Genomic DNA, 27,289 nt, shown 5'->3' on the forward strand with positions numbered 1-27,289 from the left:
AACAGAGATTTCGGCAGTTGGAACCCAAGCACAGTACCGGGTAAAGCTTTGGATTCTCGCCCAGAAATAGCTAAGAAGAAAAAAAAAATAATAATAATAATTTAAATTGAATCAGGTTGGGCAGACTGGATGGACCATCCGGGTCTTTATCTGCCGTCATCTACTATGTTACTATGTTACTATGTAGAGTTGTATCGGGCTTTACATATTCTAGAGTTCAAACTACAGTCCTTGAACATTAGTAACAGTAGAGGTGTCATGCCAATTGCACACTATATTATGATTCAAGGATAAGTTGTTTCTTGTGTTCTCTTGAAGCAGTCCTCACCTTTGCTTCTCCTTTACTTAGTCTCGCCTCTGTTTTGTTTTTTGCTGTCTCGTCAACTCCCTTGCAATCCGGTTTGAAAATCTTTTTCTTTGGTTTGGTTTCTAGAGTTGCCTATGAAATGGGGACAAATTTTTCCCCGTCCCCACAGGAGCTCATTTTCCCATCCTGTCCCCGCAACTTCTTTTCCTGTCCCTGCCCCATTCCTGCAAGCTCCGTCCTTATCTGCACAAGACTTAAAAACTTTAAAATCATAAGTGTTCCAGGCTTGTGGAGTTAAGGCAGAGTTTACAGGAATGGGGCAGGGATCGGGACAGTGACAAAACTCACGGAGATGGGGAAAAATTTGTCCCTGTGTCATTCTCTATTGCCTATAAGAATGCCCCCCCCCCCCCCTATGACATGAAACCTTCCAATCATCTGTTGGTCCATTGCAGTACTGCAGTACTACTCTCCCTGCCATTGTCTCTGCTACATCCTACCCCAGTGGTTCTCAGAACTGGCCTGGGTGAACTGCAGCCAGTCAGTTCTTCATGATATCCACAATTAATATTTATGAGCTAGATTTGAATGCACTGCTTCCATTGTATGCATATGTATCTCATGCACATTCATTGTGGATAAGAACATAAGAATAGCCTTACTGAGTCAGACCAATGGTCCATCAAACCCAGTAGCCCGTTTTCACGGTGGCCAATCCAGGTCACTAGTACCTGGCCAAAACCCAAAGAGTAGCAACATTCCATGCTACCGATCCAGGGCAAGCAGTGGCTTCCCCTATGTCTTAATAACAGACTATGGACTTTTCCTCCAGGAAATTGTCCAAGCCTTTCTTAAAACCAGCTACGCTATCCGCTTTGACCACAACCTCTGGCAATGCGTTCCAGACCTTAACTATTCTCTGAGTGAAAAAATATTTCCTCCTGAAAAGCTCACTGGTTGGGATTCATCCAGATTTAGTCAAAGGTATAAGTAAGGGAGAATACCAATACAATTTAAAGTGATGAGTGAAGAGATCAAAGAGACTTCAATGCAAAAGATTAAGATCTCTGAATAAGCAAACTAGAACTATCTTTGCTTCAAAATGGCAACGAGTTAGCTAATTTGTTGTATAGGAGTAACATACACTCAGAAGTGTGTAATAGAGAATGACACGGTGGCGGTTTACCCGTGGCTACCGCGTTTAGCCGCGGGTAACCAGCCAAAAACGGGGAATGAAAATTAGCAGCCTCTGCGGGGACGGGGACAAGGCCATCACCGCCCCGTGGAGCGGTGAATGGTTTTGTCACCGCAGTGAGGCATAAAGGATCGTGCGGTCCCCGTAGCCCCCACCCGCACGCCGGCTCGATCGTTTAACCAGCTTCCTCTCTCCACCTCACCTTAGTTTGCCGGCTTTCTTTTTCGGCGACCGGAACGCTATCAAAAGAGCCGCGCACGCGCGGCTGCTCAGTATTCAATCTTCTGCTCTGATCCAACCGGAAACAGGAAGTTGCAGCAGAGCAGAAGATTGAACTTTGAGCAGCCGCGCATGCGCGGCTCTTTGAAAGCGTTCCGGTCGCCGAAAAAGAAAACCGGCAAACTAAGGAGAGCAGTAGCTTACAAAGGGGGGGGCGGGAGGGGCGAAAAAGGTAATGGCGCCAGGCCTTGGAGCACCGAGGCAGACCGCTTCTCCCCCCTCCCAGCCGAACCCCCGCTGACCCTCCTATCTTACCCCCCAAGTGAACCTTTCCGACCCTCCCAGCGAAAGCAGCAAACCTCCCTCCAGTAGCGTCGGCTTTCTCCTCCCTCTGCCGCAACACTGATGACGTCATCAGTGACGCGGCAGAGGGAGGAGAAAGCCGCGAAGGAGGTTTGCTGCTCTCACTGGGAGGGTCGGAAAGGTTCACGGGGGGGGAGAGAGGAGGGTCAGCGGGGGTTCGGCTGGGAGGGGGGGAGAAGCAGTCTGCCTCGGTGCTCCATTACCTTCTTCGGGCAGCAACAGCGTTTACAATTCGCTGCTGTTGCCGGCTTCAGGCCTTGTTCTCTGCCGGGTCCTGCCTACTTCCTGTTTTCATGAAGACAGGACCCGACAGAGAGGAAGGCCTGAAGCGGGCAACAGCAGTGAATTGTGAATGCTGCTGCTGCCCGATGAAGTTCAGGACATCAGGACATCGGGGAAGGAGCAGGGAGAAATCGGCTGCTGGCTTGGGGGTGAGGGTAGGGAAAGAATCGTGGAAGTGGAGAAATTGGCACGATGGCTTTGTGGGGGCTAGGGGGAGAGAGAAAGAAAGGAAAAAAATAAAGAAGGGGGGGCCAGGGGGAGAGAGAAAGAAAGGCAGAAATAAAGAGGGGTCAGGGGGAGAGAGAAAGAAAGGCAGAAAGAAAGAGGGGGACCAAGGGGAGAGAGAAAGAAAGGCAGAAATAAAGAGGGGGGTCAAGAGGGAGAGAAAGAAAGGCAGAAAGAAAGAGGAGGGCCAGGGGGAGAGAGAAATAAAGAGGGAGGCCATGGGAAGAGAGAAAGAAAGGCAGAAATAAAGAGGGGGGCCAGAGGGAGAGAGAAAGAAAGGCAGAAATAAAGAGGGGGTCAAGGGGGAGAGAAAGAAAGGCAGAAAGAAAGAGGAGAGCCAGGGGGAGAGAGAAATAAAGAGGGAGGCCAGGGGGAGAGAGAAAGAAAGGCAGAATTAAAGAGGGGGGCCATGGGGAGAGAGAAAGAAAGGCAGAAGTAAAGAGGGGAGCCAGGGGGAGAGAGAAAGAAAGAGGGGGGCAGGAGAAGAAAGAAGAAGGACCAGAAGAAGGACCAGAGACTCATGAAATCACCAGACAAAAAGGTAGGAAAAATGATTTTATTTTCAACTTAGTGATCAAAATGTGTCCGTTTTGAGAATTTATATCTGCTGTCTATATTTTGCACTATGGCCCCCTTTTACTAAAACGCAATAGCGGTTTTTAGCGCAGGGAGCCTATGAGCGTCGAGAGCAGTGTGGAGTGCTAAAAACCGCTATCGCAGTTTAGTAAAAAGAGAGGGGGAATATTTGTCTATTTTTGTATAGTTGTTACTGAGGTGACATTGCATAAAGTCATCTGCCTTGACCTCTTTGAAAACCCGCGGAATATAAATGATAATTAACATTTTCTCTGCATACAGCGTGCTTTGTGTTTTTAAAATTTTATTGTTGGTAGATCATTTTGACTTGGCCACAAAGGTAAGAGGGAGGGAGGGGAGCTGCTGAAAGACATCTAGTAATCCTTGCAGGCTTGACTGTGCAGGGAATTATTTTTGTAAAATCATGTTTTGTTATGTGACTGGCATTATCTAGACTTTAATTTCTATGAATGAATAGAATGAAAATGATATAAAATTACTTGCTTGCGGGGACCGCGTGTTCCGGCTCACACAAGGAAGGAGGGGGTGAAAGGGAAAAAGTTTCTCTTCCTTGGAAATAGATTCTGAAGTGGCCTCATCAAAGAAGACCAGCACCAAATGTACAAGAAATCCCTTAAACAATGTCAAAAGAGACCAAAATAGAAAACTGCTACTGCCTTGAGACTCCATTATTGAAGGAATCAACTTGAAATCACAGAAGAGACAGGAAAAGGTTAAATGCCTCATGGAATCCTCAGGTACAAAACACAAACCAAATTGTGAATGAAATCAGAGCAGACAGTAAGAATTATAAAATTGATGTCATTATCCATCTGGAAAAAAAGGCGTACTAGAAATAATGCCTCAGCAATACAATTTTCAGAAGTTCTATTTGCTCATGGTAAGGGAGAAGAGAGACTGCTAGTGATGGTGGGGGGACTGATAGAAGATATGAAAGAAGGGTGGTAGAAAGGAACAGATGGTAAAGGAGGGAGGGAAGGGTGGTGGTGGAAAGGAATAGAACAGACATTGAAAGAGGGTAGAGAGGAACAGACCCTGAAAGGAAATGTGGAAGGCAGAGTGGGGAGAAGACGCTGGAAGGGAAGAAGACAGATGCCAGACTATGGGAGAGCGGAGGGAAGAAGATGGGTGCTAGACGGGGACGGTGACAGGGCGGTGAATGGGATGGCAGTGGCGGTGACGGGGCGGTGAAAGGGATGGCGGTGACGGTGACGGGGCGGTGAAGGGAACGGCGGTGACAGGGCGGTGCAGAGGATTGTGGGCCGGGGACGGTGCAGTGACGGGGACAGATTTTTTCCCCGTGTCATTCTCTAGTGTGTAATCTACCAAGGACCATATGAGGGCCGCAATCCAGTCAGGTTTTCAGGATTTCCCCAATGAATATGCATTGAAAGCAGTGCATGCACATAAATCTCATGCATATTCATTGGGGAAATCCTGAAAACCCGACTGGATTGTGGCCCTCAAGGAAGGACTTTGAGACCCCTGCTATATCAGGACCCACCATCCAGTCATTGTGTATGCACTTATGTTTAATTTAAATCTGGTGATTTCTTAAAGATTATATTATGTGAACACCCTAAGAACTAAGTCTATTTTTGTTCACATAATATAATCTTTAAGAAATCACCAGATCCTATACAACGAGTTTGCTAACTCGTTGCCATTTTGAAGCAAAGATAGTTCTAGTTTGCTTATTCAGAGATCTTAATTTTTTGCATGGGATTCATCCAGGGCAGGTTTGGAAACCACCACCCTAGCCTAATTGCACAAACTTTTATGCTCACTACTGTGGGGTCAATTTTCCTAGGGTGGAGCAATGTTCCCTCTAAGCTTGCAGAAGTTCTCCAACTATCTTCCTGCCAGTGGGGGGGTGATACTTCAATAGTGTTTTCAATAGCCAGAGATAGACAGATTCCATGGAGTCCTGCAGAGCTTGCCTGTCCCTGCTATTGAAAACATGATACTCACAGAATTATACTCTATCTGAACACAACTCACTCAATTACACTCTTACTCTATCTTTACCCAAATGTAAACCCGCTCCTAACTCAGTTCACAACTACCACACTTGCCACCCTAACACTGCTCACAGAACTACAGTGTTCCCCCGCCCATTCGCAATTTGCGAACGGTGGACTCGCTCATTCGCGATCTGCTCAGAAGATTAGATTAGATTCTACTTCTACGCCTTGTGCCGGTCCTCATAGTCCATTTAGAATTAAGTCCAGAATGGCATTTCCTCTCGTATTTTCCTTGATGAGTTGTTCCAGGAAGCAATCGCCTACAGCATCCAGGAACTTGGTCTCCCTACTGCAGCTGGAGGTGCCTAGGTTCCAGTCTATCCCCGGATAATTGAAGTCTCCCATGATAACTGTGTTGCCTCTCTTGCAGTTGCATTTAATCTCATCCGTCAGATACTTCTTCCCCATTACTGTGGGAATGCCACAATAACAATCCCCATTCCCATGGCACTACCACGGAACGGTCTACCGTTACCGCGGCATTCCAGGGGGACTCTCAAAAACTTTTACCACAGTAACCTTTCCCATGTCACTCTCTATCAGAGGCAATAAAGAGTGCAAATGACATGCCCAGCTTTCTTGGTTCTCAGCACACTACTCCAGAGCTGCCAAACAACCCAGATTCAGGAAGGAGATTTTTGGGCCAGATCTGATTTTGAACTTATAGCCAAGTTCAGTGTAGTATTTGTAGTCTGTGAGTCTACCCATCAACTTCAGTGCAGCAGGTCTTGTAATGCTCAGAATAAGGTTGTTAGAAATCCAGAACTGGCCTAAAATCTTCTCTTGGAACTGGGTAACTTGGCAGCTCTGTTGCTCTCATCATTTGGCAACTCTACTGAAAGCATATGCTTGCTTAGTCCCTATGCTCCCTTACAGACAATTACTGCTGCCACATCCACAGCGAGACCCTGCAGTTTCTAAATTCTACTTCTGGAATGGTTAAGTGTGGTGGGGGGGGGGGGGAACCATGAACGGAAATCTAAGTTTGGCAGAGAAAGAGTAATGTGACGAGGGGAGGGAGGGAGAAAAGTAAATGAGGGTCCATAGTAAGGGTTTACAAAAATAAGCTTGCTAGTGTTAATGCAACACTGCCTCTTTATTTTACTAAACTATTTTGGTTTTCTTGGTTAAAGTGAGTGTACAAATTACTTCCCCTGAATCAACTACCACCACTGCTGGAGTATTTAATGCAGTGGTTTCTCTTTCATCCATGAAATGGACCACAAACCAATTAAACAGTATTAAGTTCAGAAATATTTGTTGCCCTCACTAGCACTTGGAGGCCCGGGAAAGGAGTAATACTTTGGTGCACCTAGGCAAACAAAAGCATCGAATTCTCCACTGTAATAAAAATGCATTTTAAATCTTCCTCCTCCACATGTCCCCCCACACACATATAGCACCAAAATATTGATGTCAAATCCAGGATATATCCAGAACTCTTGTCACAACTCTAAATAAAGGTTTAATTTATCTTTTGGCCTCAGACCCACCACTCCACCGCCTAGCAAAAAACTTTTAGCGGAGAGAATTACATGGCTCTTCATCATTGGCCCAGCAAAATATTTCGTATAACCTAACCTTTACTCGTGCTATTTATAATTTAATCAATAAGTTAATCAATAATACTTGATAAAAGTTCAAAAAACTTAGCTTAGCTCAGTATGCATGACCCGGGAGGGAATGACCCGACATGTTTTGCACTATTGTCCCCTGTGGCCGCTGTTGTCATCCGACTCCTACGTTACTTAAAGAGCCCCCATACACATATTCATATCACTCCCTCATCTTCCTGCCCCCCCCCATCATAATCATACCACCACCCCCTCTGATATAATCACATCACTTCCATCTTTTCTCCCAAATGACTTGGGGACAAATTTGTCCCTGCAGGATCTATCTTCATCCCCATGAGTTCTGTCCTTGTCCCATCCCTGCAAGCTCTGTCCTCATCTGCACAAGCCTCAAACACTTTAAAATCATAAGTGTCTGAGGCTTGTGCAGATGAGGACAGAGCTTCCAGGGATGGGGCAGGGACAGAGACAGAACTCGTGGGGAAGGGGGGGGGGGAGGAGAGGAAGGAGATAGATCCTGCAGGGACGAGGATAAATTTGTCCCTGTGTCATTCTCTACCTCTTTAACACCATCACATTCGTTCACCTCCTCCACCTGATCCCTTCCAACAGACTGGAGTCATCTGGCAGCTTTTCTTATCTGTAGCTACCTCCACCAATGCTACAGTAGTTGACCTCTTCAGTCAGAATCCTGCAGAGTTAGCGGGTCTTACGAGACCACGGGACCACGTGCAGTCCTGACTTGAAAGGAAAGCAAGCAGAAGAGAAGCCAGCAGCTAGAGAGAAGCACTGCTTGCCAATTCCTCTTGGCTGCAAGACAAAGCTGAGTGGGTGCAGGATAGAGAGAAAGACTTTTGCAGGCAGCAGTGGTTCCGGCCCACCCCGCCCTTCTCTACCAGGCAATGACTGATTTGCAAGAGCAAAAATCCTCCAGTATATTTGAGCATAACATTGCATGGCATGCCCAAAAGGCTGGGCCCTAGGCATTTGCCTAGTTTGCCTGTGAAAACCAGGTGCCCTCATTAACTTCTTGCCTGGTGATCACTTTTTTCTATTTGGCTTTTGGATAATGCCTTGTGTGCTGTGTAAAGATCAGATGAGAATAAGTAGGGATGGCCATAAAAGTTTTATTTTCATTTCATTTGTTTTTATTTGGTGATTTTGTTGTTGTGTCAGTTTCTGAGGAAATGAGATATGGATATTGGAACTAGATTCTCTGTACATATATATATGCTGGGTTATGATTCACACATTGTACTGTAAGTACGTCAAATGGTAATGTAAGTACATCACATTATATTGTAAATACGTCACATTGTATTGTACCTATGTCAAATTGTCAAGTATGTCAAAGTATGTCAAGTATGCCAAATTGTCAAGTATGTCTTGACTGTACATTATGTATGTTCACCTGTAACCCGTTCTGAGCTCGGATTAAAAAATCAAGTTAACTAAAATAATAGTGTGCATTACGTGGAAAGAGGGTACACTGTTTCAGAAGTAGGGTTCACTCTTTTCCCAAGTCTGCGCATGCCCACTAGTCAGGACGTGCACAATGGTTTGCACATGTATGGTGGTTCCACAGTGAGAAAGACTGCATGCTTAGGAGGGAAATTCTATAAGTGGTGCTTTAGGTGCCTACATCAATAAAAATCCATTTCAAAATTAGAGTTAATGACATCATTGATGAGCTTTAACAAGCTCATAACGACAAAAAAAAAAACTAAAGGATTGGGTGGTAGGCATCTCTAACAAAATCGTGCCTACATTGTAGGTATGGTAAACCTTGGCCTACATTAGAGACGCTACAATTTGGGCACGATTCTATTAGAGATGCCTAACGTGTGATTGACACATCTAAATGCCTACATTGTAGGCATCAACAAATGTAGGTGCCATTAACAGAATCTGGCCCTAAGAGCCCGATTCTATATACGTTACCTAAAATATCAGCGCCATGCATGATTCTATAAAAGCTAGGTTCCTATTATAGGCTTAGTGCCGTCTAAGCATTCTTAGGTGGCACTAGGTTTCTAACATTTAGGTACACCCTATGTATGCCAGGGTTCCTTTTGGCCTAAATGCCTGTGCCTAAGTTGGTGACCCAGACAGTTGCCCTACTTGCCCATCCTTTGAGACAGGTTTTATTGTTCTTCTCCAGAATCCAGTAAAATCAGGGGTCTTGGATTCTTGTGTCCCAAAGTCAAAAGAGTCTTAGACGTGTCCCTGAGAAGCTACTGACACAGTTTGTTTTCCATTCTCATTGCAGGGAAGCAGCGCTGCAGGTCAGCATGAATGATGGCCTCAGTTTCATCTCTAGCTCTGTCATCATCACCACAACCCACTGTGTAAGTATGAGCTGTTTACATCTGGATATTGGCTCGCAGAGAAATACCCCTGTCACCTGGCACATCTAAAGAATCTTGGGAGGTCAAGTGAGTAAGGTTTGACATATACAGCCCTATTTCAGTGAAGATTGCTCCCAGTAGAGGTTAAGCAACAATAACAGTGTCTAGAAACAATTTTGTGGGATGGGATGAGCAAAAGTTGGGAAGCCTTAGGCCTAGGAAATCTCACACTCTTTTTTCATTCCATTAAAAATATGTCCACAACACAAGTAATGGTTCCAAACCACATAAGTTTATTGATGAAACAAAAGAAAATAATGGCCTTATGCGAGGAAAAAAAAGGTGAGGATGATACAGGAAAACAAAAACCAGAAGCTGTAGAATCCATATTTTTGAAGCTGTAGAAAGGATACCTTAAGGGGCAAATTCTATAAACGGCATCCTGATTTTAGGCAGCAGTAGGTGTCCTACCACTGTCTAACCAGCCAATAGGGACACATGTTTTCTTTTTTTTAAACCCCCAAGGCAGGCTGCTTACACTGTAGGCATCTTTCGTGGTTATAGGGAGACACATTGAGACACTTAAGCTCTCCCAAGGCTGGGTGTGGGTGTGGTTTCACCCAAAAGTGGCCTTGGGTGAACTTAAGCAGTCCTAGGGCCATGATAGATGCCTGAAATGTAAGCCAGCAAAGATATATAGTACAGAAATAATCTTATTAAAAATGGAGAGCATAACTTGGTTACAAAGCAGCTTTAGTGTGCATGTATCTAAGTGAAAATTGTGGCTGTCCTGAAGACTTATATGATTTGGGTCTGGGAATGGAGGAGTGTGTGTATGTGTGAAGAAGCTGAAGAAGGAAGAGAGAGAGGAGAGAGCAGGCAGGGGGATTTATCTGAATGAATGATATATGTGTCTGAATGGGTAGGTGTGGAGGTGTGAGAAGGCTGGAGGAAAAAGAGAAATTAAGAAAGAGAGGCAGAGAGGTGAAGCCTGTCTTTCATAGACTTGAATTTTTAGTATTTTCCAGTATCTTTCTGTGTCACAATTTGGTATTTGTTTATAACAATGGCTCTAAATTAACAAGGGGGCATGATGACTCTTTTGAAGAAATGGTTTTCAGAGTTAGGCTGTCTAGGTACCTTTAGTAGTTCTACTCAAGCACCTGTCTTTACCATGGCCTAGATTCACTAAACTCACCGGTCTGGATCGTTGTTGGGCGAATCGTGGCCGAATTCTGTTGGGCGACCGATTGAGTACAGAGTCCTCATGCAAATTATCTGATTGGACGCACGCCCCACCGCGATCCCACAGATTGCTGCAGAGTGATCGAAACGCATGTGCAGACCATCCTGGTTGGCTGTAGATGCGATCCGCGCATGCGCTTACTCTCCGTACGAGCGAGGTCAAAACAAAGGAAGAGGGGTGGCTGCAGTTTACTTGAGTGGACATTTCAATTTAATGGAATAGAACACGCTGCAGCCAGATTATGGAACAGAACTCACTTTTTACCCATGGATTAAAACCACGGGCTCACACTGCACTGTGCTTTTTGCAGAATATATGGGGAGTAATGTACAATTTTATTTTTTATTTTAAGAGTTGTTTTGTAACCTCGATACTGAGATTTCAGGGTGGCAGAGAGCAGGAGAGTCGGCTAAGACAGCAAGCGATTGGTCCTCAGCAGTCTCTTCATTTTGGATCGGCAAACCCAATCAGTGTTTCTTGTTCTGTTTAGTGAATTGATGACTTCCTACTTATGCATGCCATTTCTCCTCATTTGCATGGGCGGATCGGATTGGGTGGGAGAATGATTGGGCACAAGGTTAGTGAATCGGGTCAGGGTTGGGGAATGATCGCAAACTGGTCGGGACATGATCGGTGCGTTTAGTGAATCTGGCCCCTTATCTTTTGAAAGTGTAGGGCTTGAAGGATACTCCCAAGCATTGGGCTTAAGACATGTAAAATAGGGGCCATTCAATCTATCTGCAGACATTACCAAGAGTCAGATTGTTTAATATAATATCCCTTAAGCCTTTGCTGACATTCTGGATATGCCAACACAATGTAATGCTGACAGGGGTTAGGGCGTCAAGTGGTGTCCTGTGGTATAGGGGTTATGGTATAATCACCATTCTACAATGGTATCCTAAATTCAGCCACTTTTCTTATGCAGGCCCCGGCTTAATATCGGGCCTGCGCCTCCATAATAATTTGTTATTAATTTTTTTTAAAGCACCTCTTGAGCCCCTGATTCCCCGATTTCCCCCCCCCCAGATGCCCTCCCCCTGTGGTCCAGCTGAGATCATTGGAGGCAGGAGCGAAGCTCCCTTGTGGCAGCCTTTCAAAACAGCTGCTGTAACCATGAGCTGTTGCGAGAGGTCATGGCATCCATTTTGTAAGACCACTTCAAAAAGGCTGAGCTCCTGACCTTGAAAACCACTAGGAATTTAGCTAGGCCTGGGAGGCAGGTTGGGGGGGCAGCCTAGTGGGGAGGAGAGGGAATCCTTGAAGTGCGGTTGGGAGGGAGAATCGGGGGTTCCAGGGTTGTAGTTGTTTTAAATTTAAAAAACAAAAACTACTTATGCAGGCCTCAGCCCAATATTCAGCCAGGCCTATATAACTTTTATGCAGATCTAGAGGAATATCGGCTGGGCCTGCAAAAGGCTTAATCGCCAGTATTCGGTGCCAGTGCCCAGACAAGGCCCAACACTGAATATTGGGGGGTTCAATTAGCCGGTTCAGACTGCCGCCAGCTGAATACTGGGGTGCCTATTCTGGATGCACTTGTTCTTGTTACTGCTCTTCATCTGTATGAATACTGTATGCATCTATACCTGTTTAGAGTGAATTGTTGACTCCTGACATAGGCAATACTGTGCCGAAACGCAGATCTACATCAGGTGCTGAAATATATCTGGTCTGCCTTCTTTTTTTTCTTGAAAAGTATTTTGCAATGTTAAAATGTAAAAATGAAAGAAAATCGTGCTGGTTTGATGGTGGTGGTGTTTTGAATGGGAATCGGCCTAACTTGAAAATGCTGATTTGCTCTTAGTGATCTGTGACCTGTCACTAAGAGCTCCTTTTACTAAGCTGCGCTAGCAGTTTTAGCGCATGCAGGAAATTACCACGCGCTATGCTTTTAGAACTAACGCCAGCATTGAGCTGGCGTTAAGGTCTAGCACGCGGGGCAACGTAGCACACACTATTCCGCACATTAAAGTCCTAATGCGGCTTAGTAAAAGGAGCCCTAAAATTGTATCTAGTACCTGAAGATTGGAGGGTGCCCAATGTTAGGCCGATTTTTTTTTTTTCCCAATTCTTTATTCATTTTCATATCTCATAACAAGTACAGTGGTGCCTCGCATAACGGACGCCTCGCACAGCGAACGCTGCGCACAACGAACTTTATGTCTTGATCCGTACAACGAACTTCGTTTCACACAACGAAGTCGCCCGAGCTGCATCCTTCCGCGCAGGCACTGCGCTTAACTGCCCTCTCTCCGCCTGGCTCCCTCTTGCCCCCCCGACTCCCCGACACGATCGGGGCAAAAAGGAGCCCAAGCCCTCTTGCCCCGCCGATTCCCCAACTCCCCACACAATATCGGGCCAGGAGGGAGCCCAAGTCCTCCTGGCCACGGCGACCCCCTAACCCCACCCTGCACTACATTACGGGCAGGAGGGATCCCAGGCCCTCCTGCCCTCGACGCAAACCCCCCTCCCCCCAACGACCGCCCCCCCAAGAACCTCCGACCGCCCCCCCAGCCGACCCGCGACCCCCCTGGCCGACCCCCACCCCCCTTCCCCGTACCTTTCTGTAGTTGGCCGGACAGACGGGAGCCAAACCCGCCTGTCCGGCAGGCAGCCAACGACGGAATGAGGCCGGATTGGCCCATCCGTCCCAAAGCTCCGCCTACTGGTGGGGCCTAAGGCGCCTGGGCCAATCAGAATAGGCCCGGGAGCCTTAGGTCCCTCCTGGGGGCGGGGCCTGAGGCACATGGGCCCAACCCGACCATGTGCCTCAGGCCCTGCCCCCAGGAGGGACCTAAGGCTCCCGGGCCTATTCTGATTGGCCCAGGCGCCTTAGGCCCCACCAGTAGGCGGAGCTTTGGGACGGATGGGCCAATCCGGCCTCATTCCGTCGTTGGCTGCCTGCCGGACAGGCGGGTTTGGCTCCCGTCTGTCCGGCCAACTACAGAAAGGTACGGGGAAGGGGGGTGGGGGTGTCGTGGGGGTCGGCCAGGGGGGTCGCGGGTCGGCTGGGGGGGCGGTCGGAGGTTCTTGGGGGGGGCGGTCGTTGGGGGGAGGGGGGTTTGCGTAGAGGGCAGGATGGCCTGGGATCCCTCCTGCCCGTAATGTAGTGCGGGGTGGGGTTAGGGGGTCGCCGTGGCCAGGAGGATTTAGGCTCCCTCCTGGCCCGAACAACTAGGGGGGGGGGGTCGCCAGGGCCAGGAGGACTTACCGTAAGCACCGTAAGGAGGTAAAGAAGGAGATGTTAGGGCATGTAAAGTAAGGGCATGTAAACAGTACCCGGCGTATAAGACGACCCCCGACTTTGGGGAGGATTTTAAGGTACTGAAAAGTCATCTTATACGCCGGCAAATACGGTATGTTTTTAGATGTATCTAAATAAAAATAATAACAAAAAATTTATCTTTTTTTATGTCATCTTAGCATATTTTATGCTACAGAACGAATTATTTTTTTTAACATGTATTGTTATGGGAAAACGCGTTTCACATAACGAACTTTTCGCATAACAAACTTGCTCCTGGAACCAATTAAGTTTGTTGTGTGAGGCACCACTGTATACAATAATCATTCAATATTCATACAATTCACTTGTATACTTCATATAATATTAAATCTTATATTATCCCCCCTCCCCCCTTCCCTTCCACACATATCAACATTTTATTTGAATCTCACACATTATACCCTCCCAATCCCATATCATATTATTCTTCTATAAAAAAAAAAGTGTCTAATCATTCAATCAATGGCCCCCAAATTTTTTTAAACTTGTTATAATTTCCTTTTTGCATAGCAAGAATTCGTTCCATTTTATAAATATAACATATAGAATTCCACCAAAAAGTATTACGCCAATTTTTAAAAATGGTTCCAGGCAAAATAGTAGAAACAATTATAAAAAATAGAATTGTGGAACACGTAGACAAATATGATTAAATGGGACAGAGTCAGCATGGGTTCAGCCAAGGGAGAGCTTGCCTCACATGTGAATACCCATGTGGATAGAGGTGAGCCGGTTGATTTTCAGAAAACCTTTGACAAAGTTTCTCATGAGAAGCTCCTGAGAAAATTAAAGAGTTTTGGAATAGAAGACAATGTTCAGTTGTGGATTAGGAATTGGTTATTGGATGGAAAATAGAGGATAGGGTTAAATGGCCATTTTTCTCAATGGAGGAGGGTAAATAGTGGAGTGTCGCATGGATCTGTACTGGGACCAGTTCTATTTAAATGATCAATAAATGATCTGGAAACTGGAACGACAAGCGAGGTGATTGAATTTGCAGATGACACTAAACTGTGTTCAAAGTTGTTAAAACGCATGCAGATTGCAGGCAGACTTTATGAGATTGGAAGACTAGGCGTGCAAATGGCAGATGAAATTTAATGTGGACAAATGCAAAGTGATGCACAGGAAGAGTAACCCACATCATAGTTACCAAATACTAGGGTCGACCTTGGGGATCAGCGCTCAAGAAAAAGACCTGGGTATCATTGTAGACAATACGATGAAACCTTCCGCCCAATGTACAGTGGCAGCCAAAAAAGCAAATAAAAGATGCTAGGCATTATTAAAAAAGGGATGGTTGACAAGACTAAGAATGTTGTAACGCCTCTGTATCGCTCCATGGTGTGACCTCACCTTGAGTACTGCATTCAATTCTGATCACCTTATTTCAAGAAAGATATAGCGGAACTAGAAAAAGTTCAAAGAGCAACCAAGATGATAAAGGGGATGGAACTTCTCTCATATGAGGAAAAACTTAAAAAGTTATGGCTCTTCAGCTTGGAAAAGAGATGGCTGAGGGAAGATATGATTGAAGTCTACAATCCTGAGTAGTGGATCCATTTTTTTTACTTCGTCAAAAATTACAAAGACTAAGGGACACTCAATGAAGTTAGAGGGAAATACTTTTTAAACCAATAGGAGGAAATATTTTTTCACTCAGAGAATAGTTAAGCTCTGGAACATGTTGCCAGAGGTTGTGGTAAGAGAAGTTAACATAGCTGGTTTTAAGAAAGATTTGGAAAATTTCCTGGAGGAAAAGTCCATAGTCTGTTATTGAGACAGACATGGGGGGAGCCACTGCTTGCCCTGGATCGATAGCATGGAATGTTGCTACTATTTGGGTTTTTGCCAGGTACTAGTGACTTGGATTGGCTACCATGAAAACAGGCTATTGGGCAAGATGGACCATTGGTCTGACCAGTAAGGCTATTCTTATGTTGTTCGTAACAAACAACAAAAGATACCGCTGTGATTTCCTGTCATTTAAAAATGAAAGCATATCTCTAAAAATTACTCTGGCTGTAGGGGCAAGGTGTTCCAGGGATGTGGAGAAATAAATGATGCCTGGAAGTGATTTATGATACCTTCCATCATCTGCCTTCAGTTCTGCTGGCATAGTCAGAAACTAAAGTCAAAGTCTTAAATGTGAATGCTCAGATACCAAAATTATGCCTCTCAAATATTCTGAGCTGCAGAAGCAAAGTAAAATCTTGGGTGGGGGGAAGGAGTTAATTGCTTCCAGTAGGCTACATAATTCCTAGTTTTTCAGCTCTAAAATTCTGAAAGTATGCAAAATATTTTAGCAGCTGGGCAAACCTTTCCACTGGAATACTGGAAATACCCATAAACCTGTGACTTGAGTTTCCAGTGGCATAGCTGGGAAGAGACAGCACCACAGCTGGCTTGCAGGCAGACATTAACAGATTCTTTTCCTGGTTCTAGCCGGTGTGTCACTTTCACATATGCTGCCGAATAACTTACCAAATTATGAAAAGAAGAAACCATAATAAATGTGGTAAACTCTCTCATTTCCGTCAAAACAACCTCTGCAAGATCTGTTCAGACACTCCTTGAGTAAGTATTCCCAGCTGGGAGGTTGACATTTCTTGCTTCTTGCTGTTGCCAAGGATCATAGGACTGGCACTATTCTTGCCAGGCTTTTCAGATTGTGGCATGGCAAACTCAGCCCACACACACTTCCCTGCCCCACCCCCCCACCCATAGGAGCCAGCTATGTGGGTGCTATCAGTACTTGAGCACCCCCACTATTGATCAGATGTCTTCACTTTCTAATCTAGTCTTCCATTTGTGAGTCGCAACATACCGACAGATCAAAGAGGAAGGGGAAAAGAAGGAGGGGAAGAGAACGTGAAGCGATAAGCGAAGGGACATAGACGTAGGGGATGCTATATAGAAACTGAGATAGTTAGCTTTTAATGTCGTCCACCACGACATCTTAATTTATCAACTTTCTGAGATAGGCATCGACTCCACCGTTCTAGAGTGGTTCTCAAACTTCTTACGTTCCCGTTCCTATACTGTCAACACAAATGGCACCACATCCGCTCCTTGGAAACCGACTTGCGGAGTCCCGCAGGGATCACCCCTATCCCCTATTCTCTTCAACATCTATATGTCTTCCCTGAAACTCTTCCAACTATCTTCCCTTGAAACAATCTATACATACGCTGATGACATCCTTGTCCTTCTCGAGACAGACTCGAACCTCACCAACCTCTCTGAGAACATAACAGCGCATATCAAAACTCCAATCCTGGTCACTCTCAGTACAAATGAAACTGAACGAATCCAAAACGAAACTACTCTGGCTCGGCCCAAAATTAGAATAGCTGCCCACCCTCTTTTCACTGCCCTCCAGCACCTCATTGCAGCTTAAGTTCTCAAGCAAGGTCCTAGGCATCACTATCGATTCTTCCCTTTCCTTCAACGACCACCTCAACTCCTTGGTAAAATCATGCTTTTTTAGCCTCCACATGTTGAGAAAAGTAAGATCCTGCTTCCGCCAACAACATTTTGACATCCTTGTTCAATCTATCATCCTCTCCAGACTAGACTACTGTAATGCCATCTATCTAAGTCTAACTAAAAAAAGTCTTCAAAGACTAATCCAGAGCACTGCAGCCAAGTTGATCTTCACAAAACGCAAATTTAATCATGTCTCCCAACTCCTGTCCAAACTTCACTGGCTCCCTATAATTTCCAGGATTCATTTCAAATGCACCTGCCTAGCCTTTAAGATTCTTCACGGCATCCTCCCTCCCCTAATTCCTCTATCTTATAACTCCTCAAGCCCTGACTCCACAAGGCCCACCCAAAAACTCAAACTATCCTTCCCCTCACTACAAGGTATTCTCTATGCAGGTAAACTGGGAAAATCTCTCCTCTTCAGAATCACAGGGCTTTGGAATAATCTTTCTGTCCCACTAAGAAATCTGGGCTCCTTCCAAATATTCCGTAAGCACCTGAAAACCTATCTTTTCACCTATCCTCCCCCTTTACTCAACCCCAACCCCCTTTATTCTATTTCCTTCCTATATTTAAGCTCATGTAAACCGTGCCGGGATCTATAATTTATGGAGAGGATGTGGTATATAAACTTAAGGTTTAGTTTAGTTTAGTTTAGTTTAAATGATCTAGAAATGTTGTAATCACACTAAATTATTCAAAGTAGTTTAAACACAAGGTAATAGTTAAGAATTGCAGGAGGATCTTTCAAGACTGGGGAACTTTAATGTGAACATGCATTTGGTGGTACAAATAGGGAACATGCATTTGGTGGTACAAATAGGGAAAATAATACAGGCTATAGGTTCAGAGGCCCAGATTCTATAAACAGCGCTGGAAGGCGTCTAGATTGGCACACCTGACTTAATTTATTAAATTGGCTTAATCAATGCCGATAATAGAAAACACCATTAAAAAATTAGCCAGTAGGCACCTAACTTGGTAGGCGCCTACCACTTTGAGGTAGGCGTCTACTTTGAGGCACCTACCGGCAAATAGGCATGGTTAGGAGAGGATTTGAGGTGGATTCAGGGTGAATTTTGAGTGTGGTTTGACTTAGGTTTGACAAAAATTGGTTGGTTTCGTTACCTAAAAAGGCTTCTGTAATGTCACAGTCTAGGGAAACCCCCACTATCCAGGAATGTCCACTATCCAGAGCAACTATGGTCCTAACAAATTTTGGATAATATTTGTTCTACTGTAGTACAAGGGGCGTCAATAATTTATCTATCTCAGTAGGAAAGAAAAGAGTTTTCAAAAAATAAAAAATAAAATTATTTTTCAGTATAGTCCCCTGTTAGCTCCATATACTTCATCCACTTTTCCTGCAATGGCTTTAACCCCTTTGAAAATAATTATTTTTGACCTTCAAACCAGGACGTCACAGCTTCCTTGATGTCTTCATTACTTAAAAACCGCTGTCCATGGAGAAATTTCTTCAAAACTAGGAAATAATCCAAAGGAGTGTAGGGTGGATGGTTTAGCTGCTGAAACCCACATTCTCATGACGTGCACCGGCACATTGTTGTGAAGAAGCAGCATGCCTGCTATTGAGTTTTTCTGGTCTTTTCTCCTTGATTGACTCCCGCAAAGTGATCATTGTGTGGCATTACTCTCTCCAGTTATGGTTGTCTTGTGTGGCATGAACTCTAAAACAAAAGTACATCATCATTCCAGAAGACAGTTGCCATGATTTTGCCTGCAGATTTTTCTGTCTTAAAGTTTTTTAGGATGAGGATGACTTGTGCTTCCACTACATTGACTCCATTTTATACTCAGGATCTCTGTAATAGACCCAAGTCTCATCTCCAGTCACTAAATGATGAAAAAAATTAACTTGGTCTTCATGGAGCATCTCTAAGTTCTCCTGACAGTACTGGAGCTTCAAGACCTTCTGACATGGTATCAGCATTCTTGGAACCCATCTTGCACTAACATTGGACATGCCCAACATTTCATGAATTATTTTCCAAATTGTACCTGCTGAGATGCCCACTTCTTCAGCTATTCGGGAAACCTTAATTCGTCTGTCTGACAAAATTAAGTCCTCAGCTTTCTTGCGCATTTCTATGGAAGTTGCTTCCACAGGCTGTCCAGTGTGAGGGTCATCTTCTGTGGACTCTCTACTCCACTTAAACTGCTTGCTCAAAAATTTTACTTTGTAGGTGATGGGGCAGACTCACCATAAACTACAGTCATACTTTCATGGATCTCCTTTGACTTTTTCCCTTTTTTTGTGAGAAATTTTATCACTAAATGGTGCTCCAAATCTAGCAGTTTCTTACTTGATTCGCACGAAGACTCTCCTGACATCCTGTCTCTTGGAATGTTAGACTCACACTGAGCCGCAACTGTGCATGAGTAACCTTGAGACATGTCACAACATGCACAGACTTCTTTCAACTCACTTGCTACTTTAGTTCACACTCAGGTAGATAAATTATTGAACACTCCTTGTAACTACTTAAAGTGAGTTACTGCATGTGCTGAATTGCGAAGGCTTTATTTTAAGAACAATGTGGTTGGTTCCTAGATCTTAGCATATTTGTTCCGAATGATTAATGACAGATCCACTGGGCTATAAAATTTCAAAAGCTGGTTCTTCCATATGGTCTGTGAAGAGTGCTGGGCCAAATAAAAGAATGCAGAATACACAGTGAGACCACAGAATGACATCATATGCAGCTTCAAGACAGCACCTGAATCTTAAGACACTGTGGAATGAAAGACTTTGATTCTAGGGTCAGTGCTCTCCCATGAACTGAAGTGAAAGTACAATTGAAGGAAGCAAGATTTGCTACCAATACTTTATAGAGCTACAGCAATCATAAGTAATAGAGAAGCTGCTGGTCTACTTGGTGTGATTAAGCTGGTAATTTTAATGCTTTTAGAGGTCTTCTTACCGAGCTTAAAATACCTTACTGTGAGGTGTGCTCAGACATCCCACAGTAATATTGGCATCGATGCACATACTTCCTGTGTGCTAAAAAATAGTTCTTATTTTTTAGCATTGGGGTTGGGTTGGGGCAGAGAGCAGGTGTGTTCTGTGGTAACTGATAAGTTCATGATTAGCATGTGAGGCCTTAGAGCCAGATTCTATAAATGGTGCTTACATTAGGCGCCTCTAGGCACCTTAATTGCAACCACCTAGTAATGCCTAAATTTGGAATCTGCACCTAATTTTTATTTTTTAATTGGCTTAATCAGTGGCAATTAAGCTTGCTGGTTTTCAGCCAATCAAAAATACCCACATTAAACAATTTATGAGTTTGGTGCCGAATTCTTAGGATGTCTAGTGACGCCTAAGTGGAGACACCCTTCCACACCTAAGGATGCCTAATGATGCCTGGCATTGTTATGGGTGGAGAATAGGCATGATTGACTTAGATGTTGTTAGGCAGCCAACATAGGCGCCACCAAATTAAGTGAGTGAAAAACTGGCCTAATGGAGCAGCGCCTATGTCTGGGATGACTAGCGAAACCTAAGTCTGCTTAGGTGCCACTAGGCATGATTCTATAAACCGATGTTTTGATTTTTTTATTGATAACCATGCCGAGTGGCGCCTACATTGTAGGTGCTACTCAACGCCTTTTATAGAATCTGGTCTTTATTGCCTACAAAGTAGGAGCTCATGTGCTAATTAGCACATGGCCATTAATTTAAAAATAGAAAAAAGAGGCTATTTTACCCATGTGGAAAAATGACCTTAACGCATGAGAATTATCAACATAAGCACACCTAAGGTCACTTTTTACTGAAATTTGGTAAACCAGCTTGGCTGAGTCCACTCAAGTAAGGGGTATACGAGTATACAGCTTTAATAAAATTATTCAGAGTAATGAGGACACAGAAGTATTGTGAAGACCTACAATGAGACATAAACACACTCGAGGGATGGGCCGCAAAATGGCAAATGAGGTTCAACGTGGATAAGTGCATGGTGATGTGTGTCGGTAACAAAAATTATATGCATGAATACAGGATGTCCGGTGCTATACTCGGAGAGAGCCCCCAGGAAAGAGACTTGGGAGTGCTTGTAGACAAGTCAATGAAACCGTCCGTACAATGTACGGTGGTGGCAAAGAGGGCAAACAGAATGCTAGGAATGATTAAGAAGGGGATCACAAACAGATCTGAAAAGGTTATCATGCCATTGTACCAGGCCATGGTATGCCCCCACCTGGAATACTGCATCCAACATTGGTCGCTGCACATGAAAAAGGACATAGTACTACTCGAAAGGGTCCAGAGAAGAGCAACAAAAATGGTTAAGGGGCTGGAGGAGTTGCCGTACAATGAGAGGCTAGAGAAATTGGGCCTCTTCTCCCTTGAAAAGAGGAGACTGAGAGGAGACATGATCGAAACATTCAAGATATTGAAGGGAATTGACTTAGTAGAGAAAGAGAAATTATTCACCCTCTCCTAGGTGAAGAGAACGAGAGGGCATTTGCTAAAGTTAAAAGGGAATAGATTCTGTACAAACGTAAGAAAGTTCTTCTTCACCCAGAGAGTGGTAGAAATTTGGAATGCTCATCCAGAGGCTGTTATAAAGAAAAGCATCCTTCAGGGATTCAAGAAAAAGTTGGTAAGGCTAGATTCAAATAGGGCACTGGTCTTTGACCTAAGGGTCGCCGTGTGAACGGACTGCTGGGCATGATGGACCACTAATCTGACCCAGCAGTGGCAAATCTTATGTTCTAATGTTCTAAAAGTAAAATAAAGATATAGCAGCAGAGAGAACTGTCGTGAGCCAAAGAGTCTGTGTGACAGAGGTTGCCAGTAGAATGAAGAAGAATATGATGATGTCAGGGTTGAGGATGTGGGAAAAGGTCATCTGTTGAGTAGAAAAGCTTTTATCATGGATTGAGAGTTGGGGGAGATACACTGATACAGCTACAGACTTCAGCCATGACTGATTTCATCATTGCAGCTGGAATAAAGTTTGGGAAATAGGAAAGCACATTCCATCTTCAGCCCACCAGAGAAAATCATACTTGTCTCTTTTTAATCCCATACCGTATCTATGTCAAGCGATAAATCTTCAAAATACTTTCCAGCATGATCTCACTGGCATTCCACTCCCTATAGGCTTGCACGTTTTGTCTGTTCAAAGCCTCTTTTTATTTTGCACTGTCATGCAGTAATTTTATTCCCTGATATGTAATTATCCATAAGAAGCTGCAGTAATGGTGTGAGAAAGAGCAAACCATAAAATAAGGATGATAAGGATGAGCTGATGAAGAGGCATCACTAACTTGCATTCCTGTAATAATTTCTTGAGGCATGGTTTAGGTCAGGGGTAGGGAACTCCAGTCCTCAAGAGCCATATTACAATCGGGTTTTCAGGATTTCCCCAATGAATATGTATTGAAAGCAGTGCATGCAAATAGATCTCATGCATATTCATTGAGAAAATCCTGAAAACCCAACTGGAATACGGCTCTCGAGGACCAGAGTTCCCTACCCCTGGTTTAGGTAAATAATAACACTTTCTCGTGTAGAAGGGTATTTCCAGGTAGTTAAGAAAATAAAAAATAATATTTTGATTTCTGTGAATAACAGCAGCAACTGACTGGGCTCTGGCTGCCTTTTATCTTACCTTGGGCCGGATGCACAAAATTGTTCTATCGTCTAACGATCGTCACTAAACCAGTTTGGCTGGTTTAGCGATGACAAATTTTCCGACCCAATGTTCCAAATGTCTCACCAAGTAGTTTTCAGTGTATTCATACAGTCTCCTATTCTGCCATGCAAATGAGCTCATTAGTATTAAAATTAGGTCATTAATATTAAAACAGGCCATCTGATTGATGACCTAACATGGCAAAGGCGTGCACTAAATTTAGCAACAGTTAATACTGATCCCAAAAAACCTACAGGTCTGCCATATGTTTTCATTTTTTGATTGGCTCAGATGCCCCCGGGCATCTGAGCCAATCAGGGCTCTTAGGTGTTTGAGCCGATCAGGGCCTTAGGCTCTTCCCTGTGCATCCTGTGCACAGGGAAGGGGAAGAACTGCTATTTGGGAGAGGCAAGCCTGTAGGCAGGCATCCCTCCTGCTGTCTTCTTCAGAAAAGAGGTACGGGGGGTGTAGGGGGAGCCCGAGGAGCTGAGGCAGAAAGGAGTGGGCATCCCTCTTGCTGATTTTTTTTCTAAGTATGGGGAGTAGGAAAGCAGAGGGGGTCCTGGCATGGGGGAGGTGGCTTTGCGGGGGAGCACCCGGTGGCAGAAGAGAGTGGGCATCCCTTCTGCTGATTTTTTCCAAAGTTCAGGGGTGGGAAAGGGAGGGTTTGCAGCATGGGAGGGTTGTGGGATCGGGGGATGGCTCCACAGTGAGCCACATGGCAGCAGGAGGGAGTGGGCATCCCTTCTGCCGCAATTTTTTCTTTCAGGGGCCATCGGGGGGAGGGGGTAGCACTTTTTTTTGTTGTTTTGTTTAATCGGGACTGATATTGTGTGTATGTGTGTAAACAAACACATAACATTTGTGCCATTAAAAAAAAGAAAAAAAGCCCTGAACAGCTGAGTGGCTGAAGGATGCTTTGGGGCTTTCCTTGCTGCTCAGATGTTCGAGCCTTCCCTGCTGGCTCTGCACATGTGTGAGAGTCTCTTTCTGAATGATCGATCAGATGGGATTGGGGCAGACATCCGCAAAACTCATTTTTCATGGGAAGCTGTTTGTACAGATCGCTGCGGGCCGATTTTTTTGGCCGATTTCAAAACGGCGATCGATGTTCAGTCTTAACGACCATTTTTAGGGCATCCAGCTCCTTGTCTTTCATGCTGTGTCATTTTGTGGCCTACATTCAATTGGTCTTTGATCCCCTAATGACTAGCAAAATTCATTTATTTTCTTCTGCTAGTTCAGAGAACCTATTAGGTTGCACCAGCTCCTCTTTATTATGCTATTACCTCCTTCCCCTACCCCCCCCCCCTTCCCACACACACACACTTATTGTTCCAATACCCTCCCCTGCCACCTTCCCTTGATGAAAACAGTTTCCTCTCATTGAAGAGTGCAAGTAGCATTCCTACCTTGCCTGCCTCCTTGGTGGAGGAGGAGGTAGTAGAATTGGTTAGATGCCTAAGGCTCTTGGCAGTGCAAGCAGCATTCCTATCTTGACTGCCTATCCCTCCTGGGTGGGGGAGGAGGTAGTGGAATTGGTTGGATGCCTAAGGCTTTTGGCACACACTGAAAAAGGCTTTCACTTGTCTAGAATTCCTCTAATACCAGAACAAACTCATTTTCATTCTGTACCTGCCAGCAGTATGAATGTAGGTCAACAAGACCTACCAAATAGAAAGTTGGCACTCTTACATCTTTGTATTGTGATAAAAGAGATCTTGGTGCATACCAAAATTACCTTGATGTAGAACAGTGGTCTCAAACTCAAACCCTTTGCAGGGCCACATTTTGGATTTGTAGGTACTTGGAGGGCCTCAGAAAAAATAGTTAACGTCTTATTAAAGAAATGACAATTTTGCATGAGGTAAAACTATAGTTTATAAATCTTTTGTTTTGGCTAAGACTTAATAATAATATTGTCATTTATAGCTAAAGAGACATATGATCAAGAGACTGTTTTATTTTACTTTTGTGATTATGATAAACATACTGAGGGCCTCAAAATAGTACCTGCCGGGCCACGAGTTTGAGTCCATTGATGTAGAGTGACAAGCATTTTAAATAAAGACATTTTTCCTAGTAGCTCAGCATTATCTAGGGTTTTATTGCTTAGGGAGGGTTTTATTGCTCAGCTGAATTTAGAGACAGCACAATTTGCAATCACAATTAGTTGTACGTAATTTTAAAGCACCCCATTCTAGTGCATTACATTAGCCTTATCACAGCCAATGTAGGTAGCCCCAGGGCTGATTATTTTCAGAATGCATAGGTCCTGTTGAGTTGCCCAATGGCTAAACATGATTGTCTTCTACAATTTTTCTCATTTTATCAGAGCCTAGCTGGTCAAGCTTTATTGGAAGTCCTTGCTGATCATTACAATCCCTTGGTCTCCAATCTCCATCATTATCACATATGACTACATGTTCATGGAACAATTAGATAGAAGGTTATGCAAAGTTCATTTGCAAGGGTGAATCAGAAATTAAAAGCAATTGTTTTTATGTAATAACTGGAAAAGAACTAGCGAAATGCAACATATGTACTCGTACATTGCCTGTTGTATAGTTCGTCCATGCACAGTGCAGCACTTGGCTTTTAGTCATGTGACAGCCAAGAGGTCAGAAACACGGACTCTCCATTGCAAGATTACACCATTGAAGAACAATGTGCAATAGTGCGCTTTCTTTCTGGAGAGGAAGTGAAACCTGTGGAAATTCACCATTGGATAATGACTCAGCATGGACATAGCACCATGAATCAACAAAAGGTTTATGAGTGGGTAAAAAAATTTTAAGGTGGGAAGAACAAGTGTAACCAAAGAAGGTTGTTCTGGTTGCCCATCAACATCGCACACACAAGAGCACATTGACAGGACGGATGTCTTGATTAGAGAAGACCAACGAATAGTGTCTTAATTGGCTTCAAATTTGGATATCAGCTATGGATTTGTATCTGCTATAATGCATGATGACTTGGGATACAGGAAAATCTGTGCACGATGGTTTCCCAAACAGCTACCTGGTCTGCACAAGCAACAGCATGTGAAGCTTGCGACCCAGTTCCTGAGACAGTATGAAGAAGTATGAAGAAGATCAGAGTATTCTGGACACAATTGTCACCGGTGACGAGACATATGGTGCATCACTACAATCCAGAGAGCAAAAGACAAAGCATGGAGTGGAAACATCCGTCTTCTCCAGCGAAGAAATTCAAACGTCAACCCTCCTCCAAGAACATCATATTAATTTTCTTTTGGGACAAGATAGGGCCTATTCTGGTGCATTTCCAAGCACAAGGGCAAACAGTGGACAGTGAAAATTACTTTGCATTGCTGCAAAATGAACTTAAACCTGCAATTTTCAGCAAAAGAAGAGGAATGGTGTCCAAAACACTCTTGCTGCACCATGACATTGCATGTCCCCATACAGCAGCAGCAACAGAAGAGACAATGCAACAGCTTGGGTTTGAATGTCTTCCACATCCTCCTTACAGTCCAAATCTTGTTCCTAGCAATTATCACATCTTTGGTCCACTGAAGTAGACGCTGTGAGGTCGCAGATTCACGTCTGATGATGAACTAAAGGAAGCAGTGCTCACCTGGCTTCGGGAGCAGCCAAAAAACTTCTTCTCTGCAGGAATGCAGAAGTTAGTTGAACGACACAACAAATGTGTCGCTTGCATGGGGGTCTATGTGGAAAAACGATATGTTCAATTTCTCACAGTTCCTTCTATTACTTTTTGATTTATCCTCATATATGTAAGTTGGGCCCCAGTACATGCCTGGAGACTGTATGGGAGGTCTGCTCTTATAATTTGTTGGTTTGTGTCTAGAGCCAAGTCCAGCAAATGCCTGGAGGCCATAGGCAAATATTCCAGACGTGCTGCACTCTTCAGGTATTGGCTTTCTGAACCAACTTGTTTATTTCAAGCTATTATTCGCTAAACATTTTGAAAACTAACTCTCTTGTATTTCAGTTTACTTTTTAAAAAAAAATTTATTGTTAACCATGTCGAGCTTCCTTTGGTTGAAGACCCGGTATATAAGGTTAAGTTTTAGTTTAGTTTATGGGACAATAACTATAGCAGAGGCAGTATACAAACAGTATTCACAAAGTTTCTTTATTTTTCTTGTTTCTTTTACTCTTTCTGATAATATGTGAACATCCTCTCTTTAGCTCTATAGCAAGAATATTTCAATGGTGATTGTCACTTACAATCTTTTTTACTAGATGTGCTGGGAGACTCGGGGGTTCTGAGACTCCAAAGCAGAGCTTCAACTTGTTTGGTTCTGACTGGATATGTGGTGGTGCTGTAAGTGGTTTGTAGGTTATTCTTCAGCCTCTGCAGCTGTCCTGGGATGCTGTTTAGATGATAGGAGGTCCCAGTTGCTCTACTGGAAATAAGTATGGAAGGTCATCAAATCCAGTATCCTGTTTCCAATTGTGAATTATCCAGGTCACAAGTA

At 44.1% G+C, this 27,289-nt stretch overlaps 1 protein-coding gene across 1 annotated transcript in view; it reads left to right on the forward strand.

Moving 5' to 3' along the window:
• The window catches only part of ANTXR1 (ANTXR cell adhesion molecule 1), a 278,540-nt gene that overhangs the window by 142,169 nt on the left and 109,082 nt on the right, over positions 1 to 27,289 (forward strand). The window contains exon 12 of the mRNA XM_033949187.1: positions 9,056 to 9,134. Within this exon, the coding sequence (XP_033805078.1) occupies positions 9,056 to 9,134 (79 nt within the window). The remainder of the gene's footprint in view (positions 1 to 9,055; positions 9,135 to 27,289) is intronic.

The sequence above is a fragment of the Geotrypetes seraphini genome, chromosome 6 (genome assembly GCF_902459505.1).
Source record: "Geotrypetes seraphini chromosome 6, aGeoSer1.1, whole genome shotgun sequence".
NCBI lineage: Eukaryota > Metazoa > Chordata > Amphibia > Gymnophiona > Dermophiidae > Geotrypetes > Geotrypetes seraphini.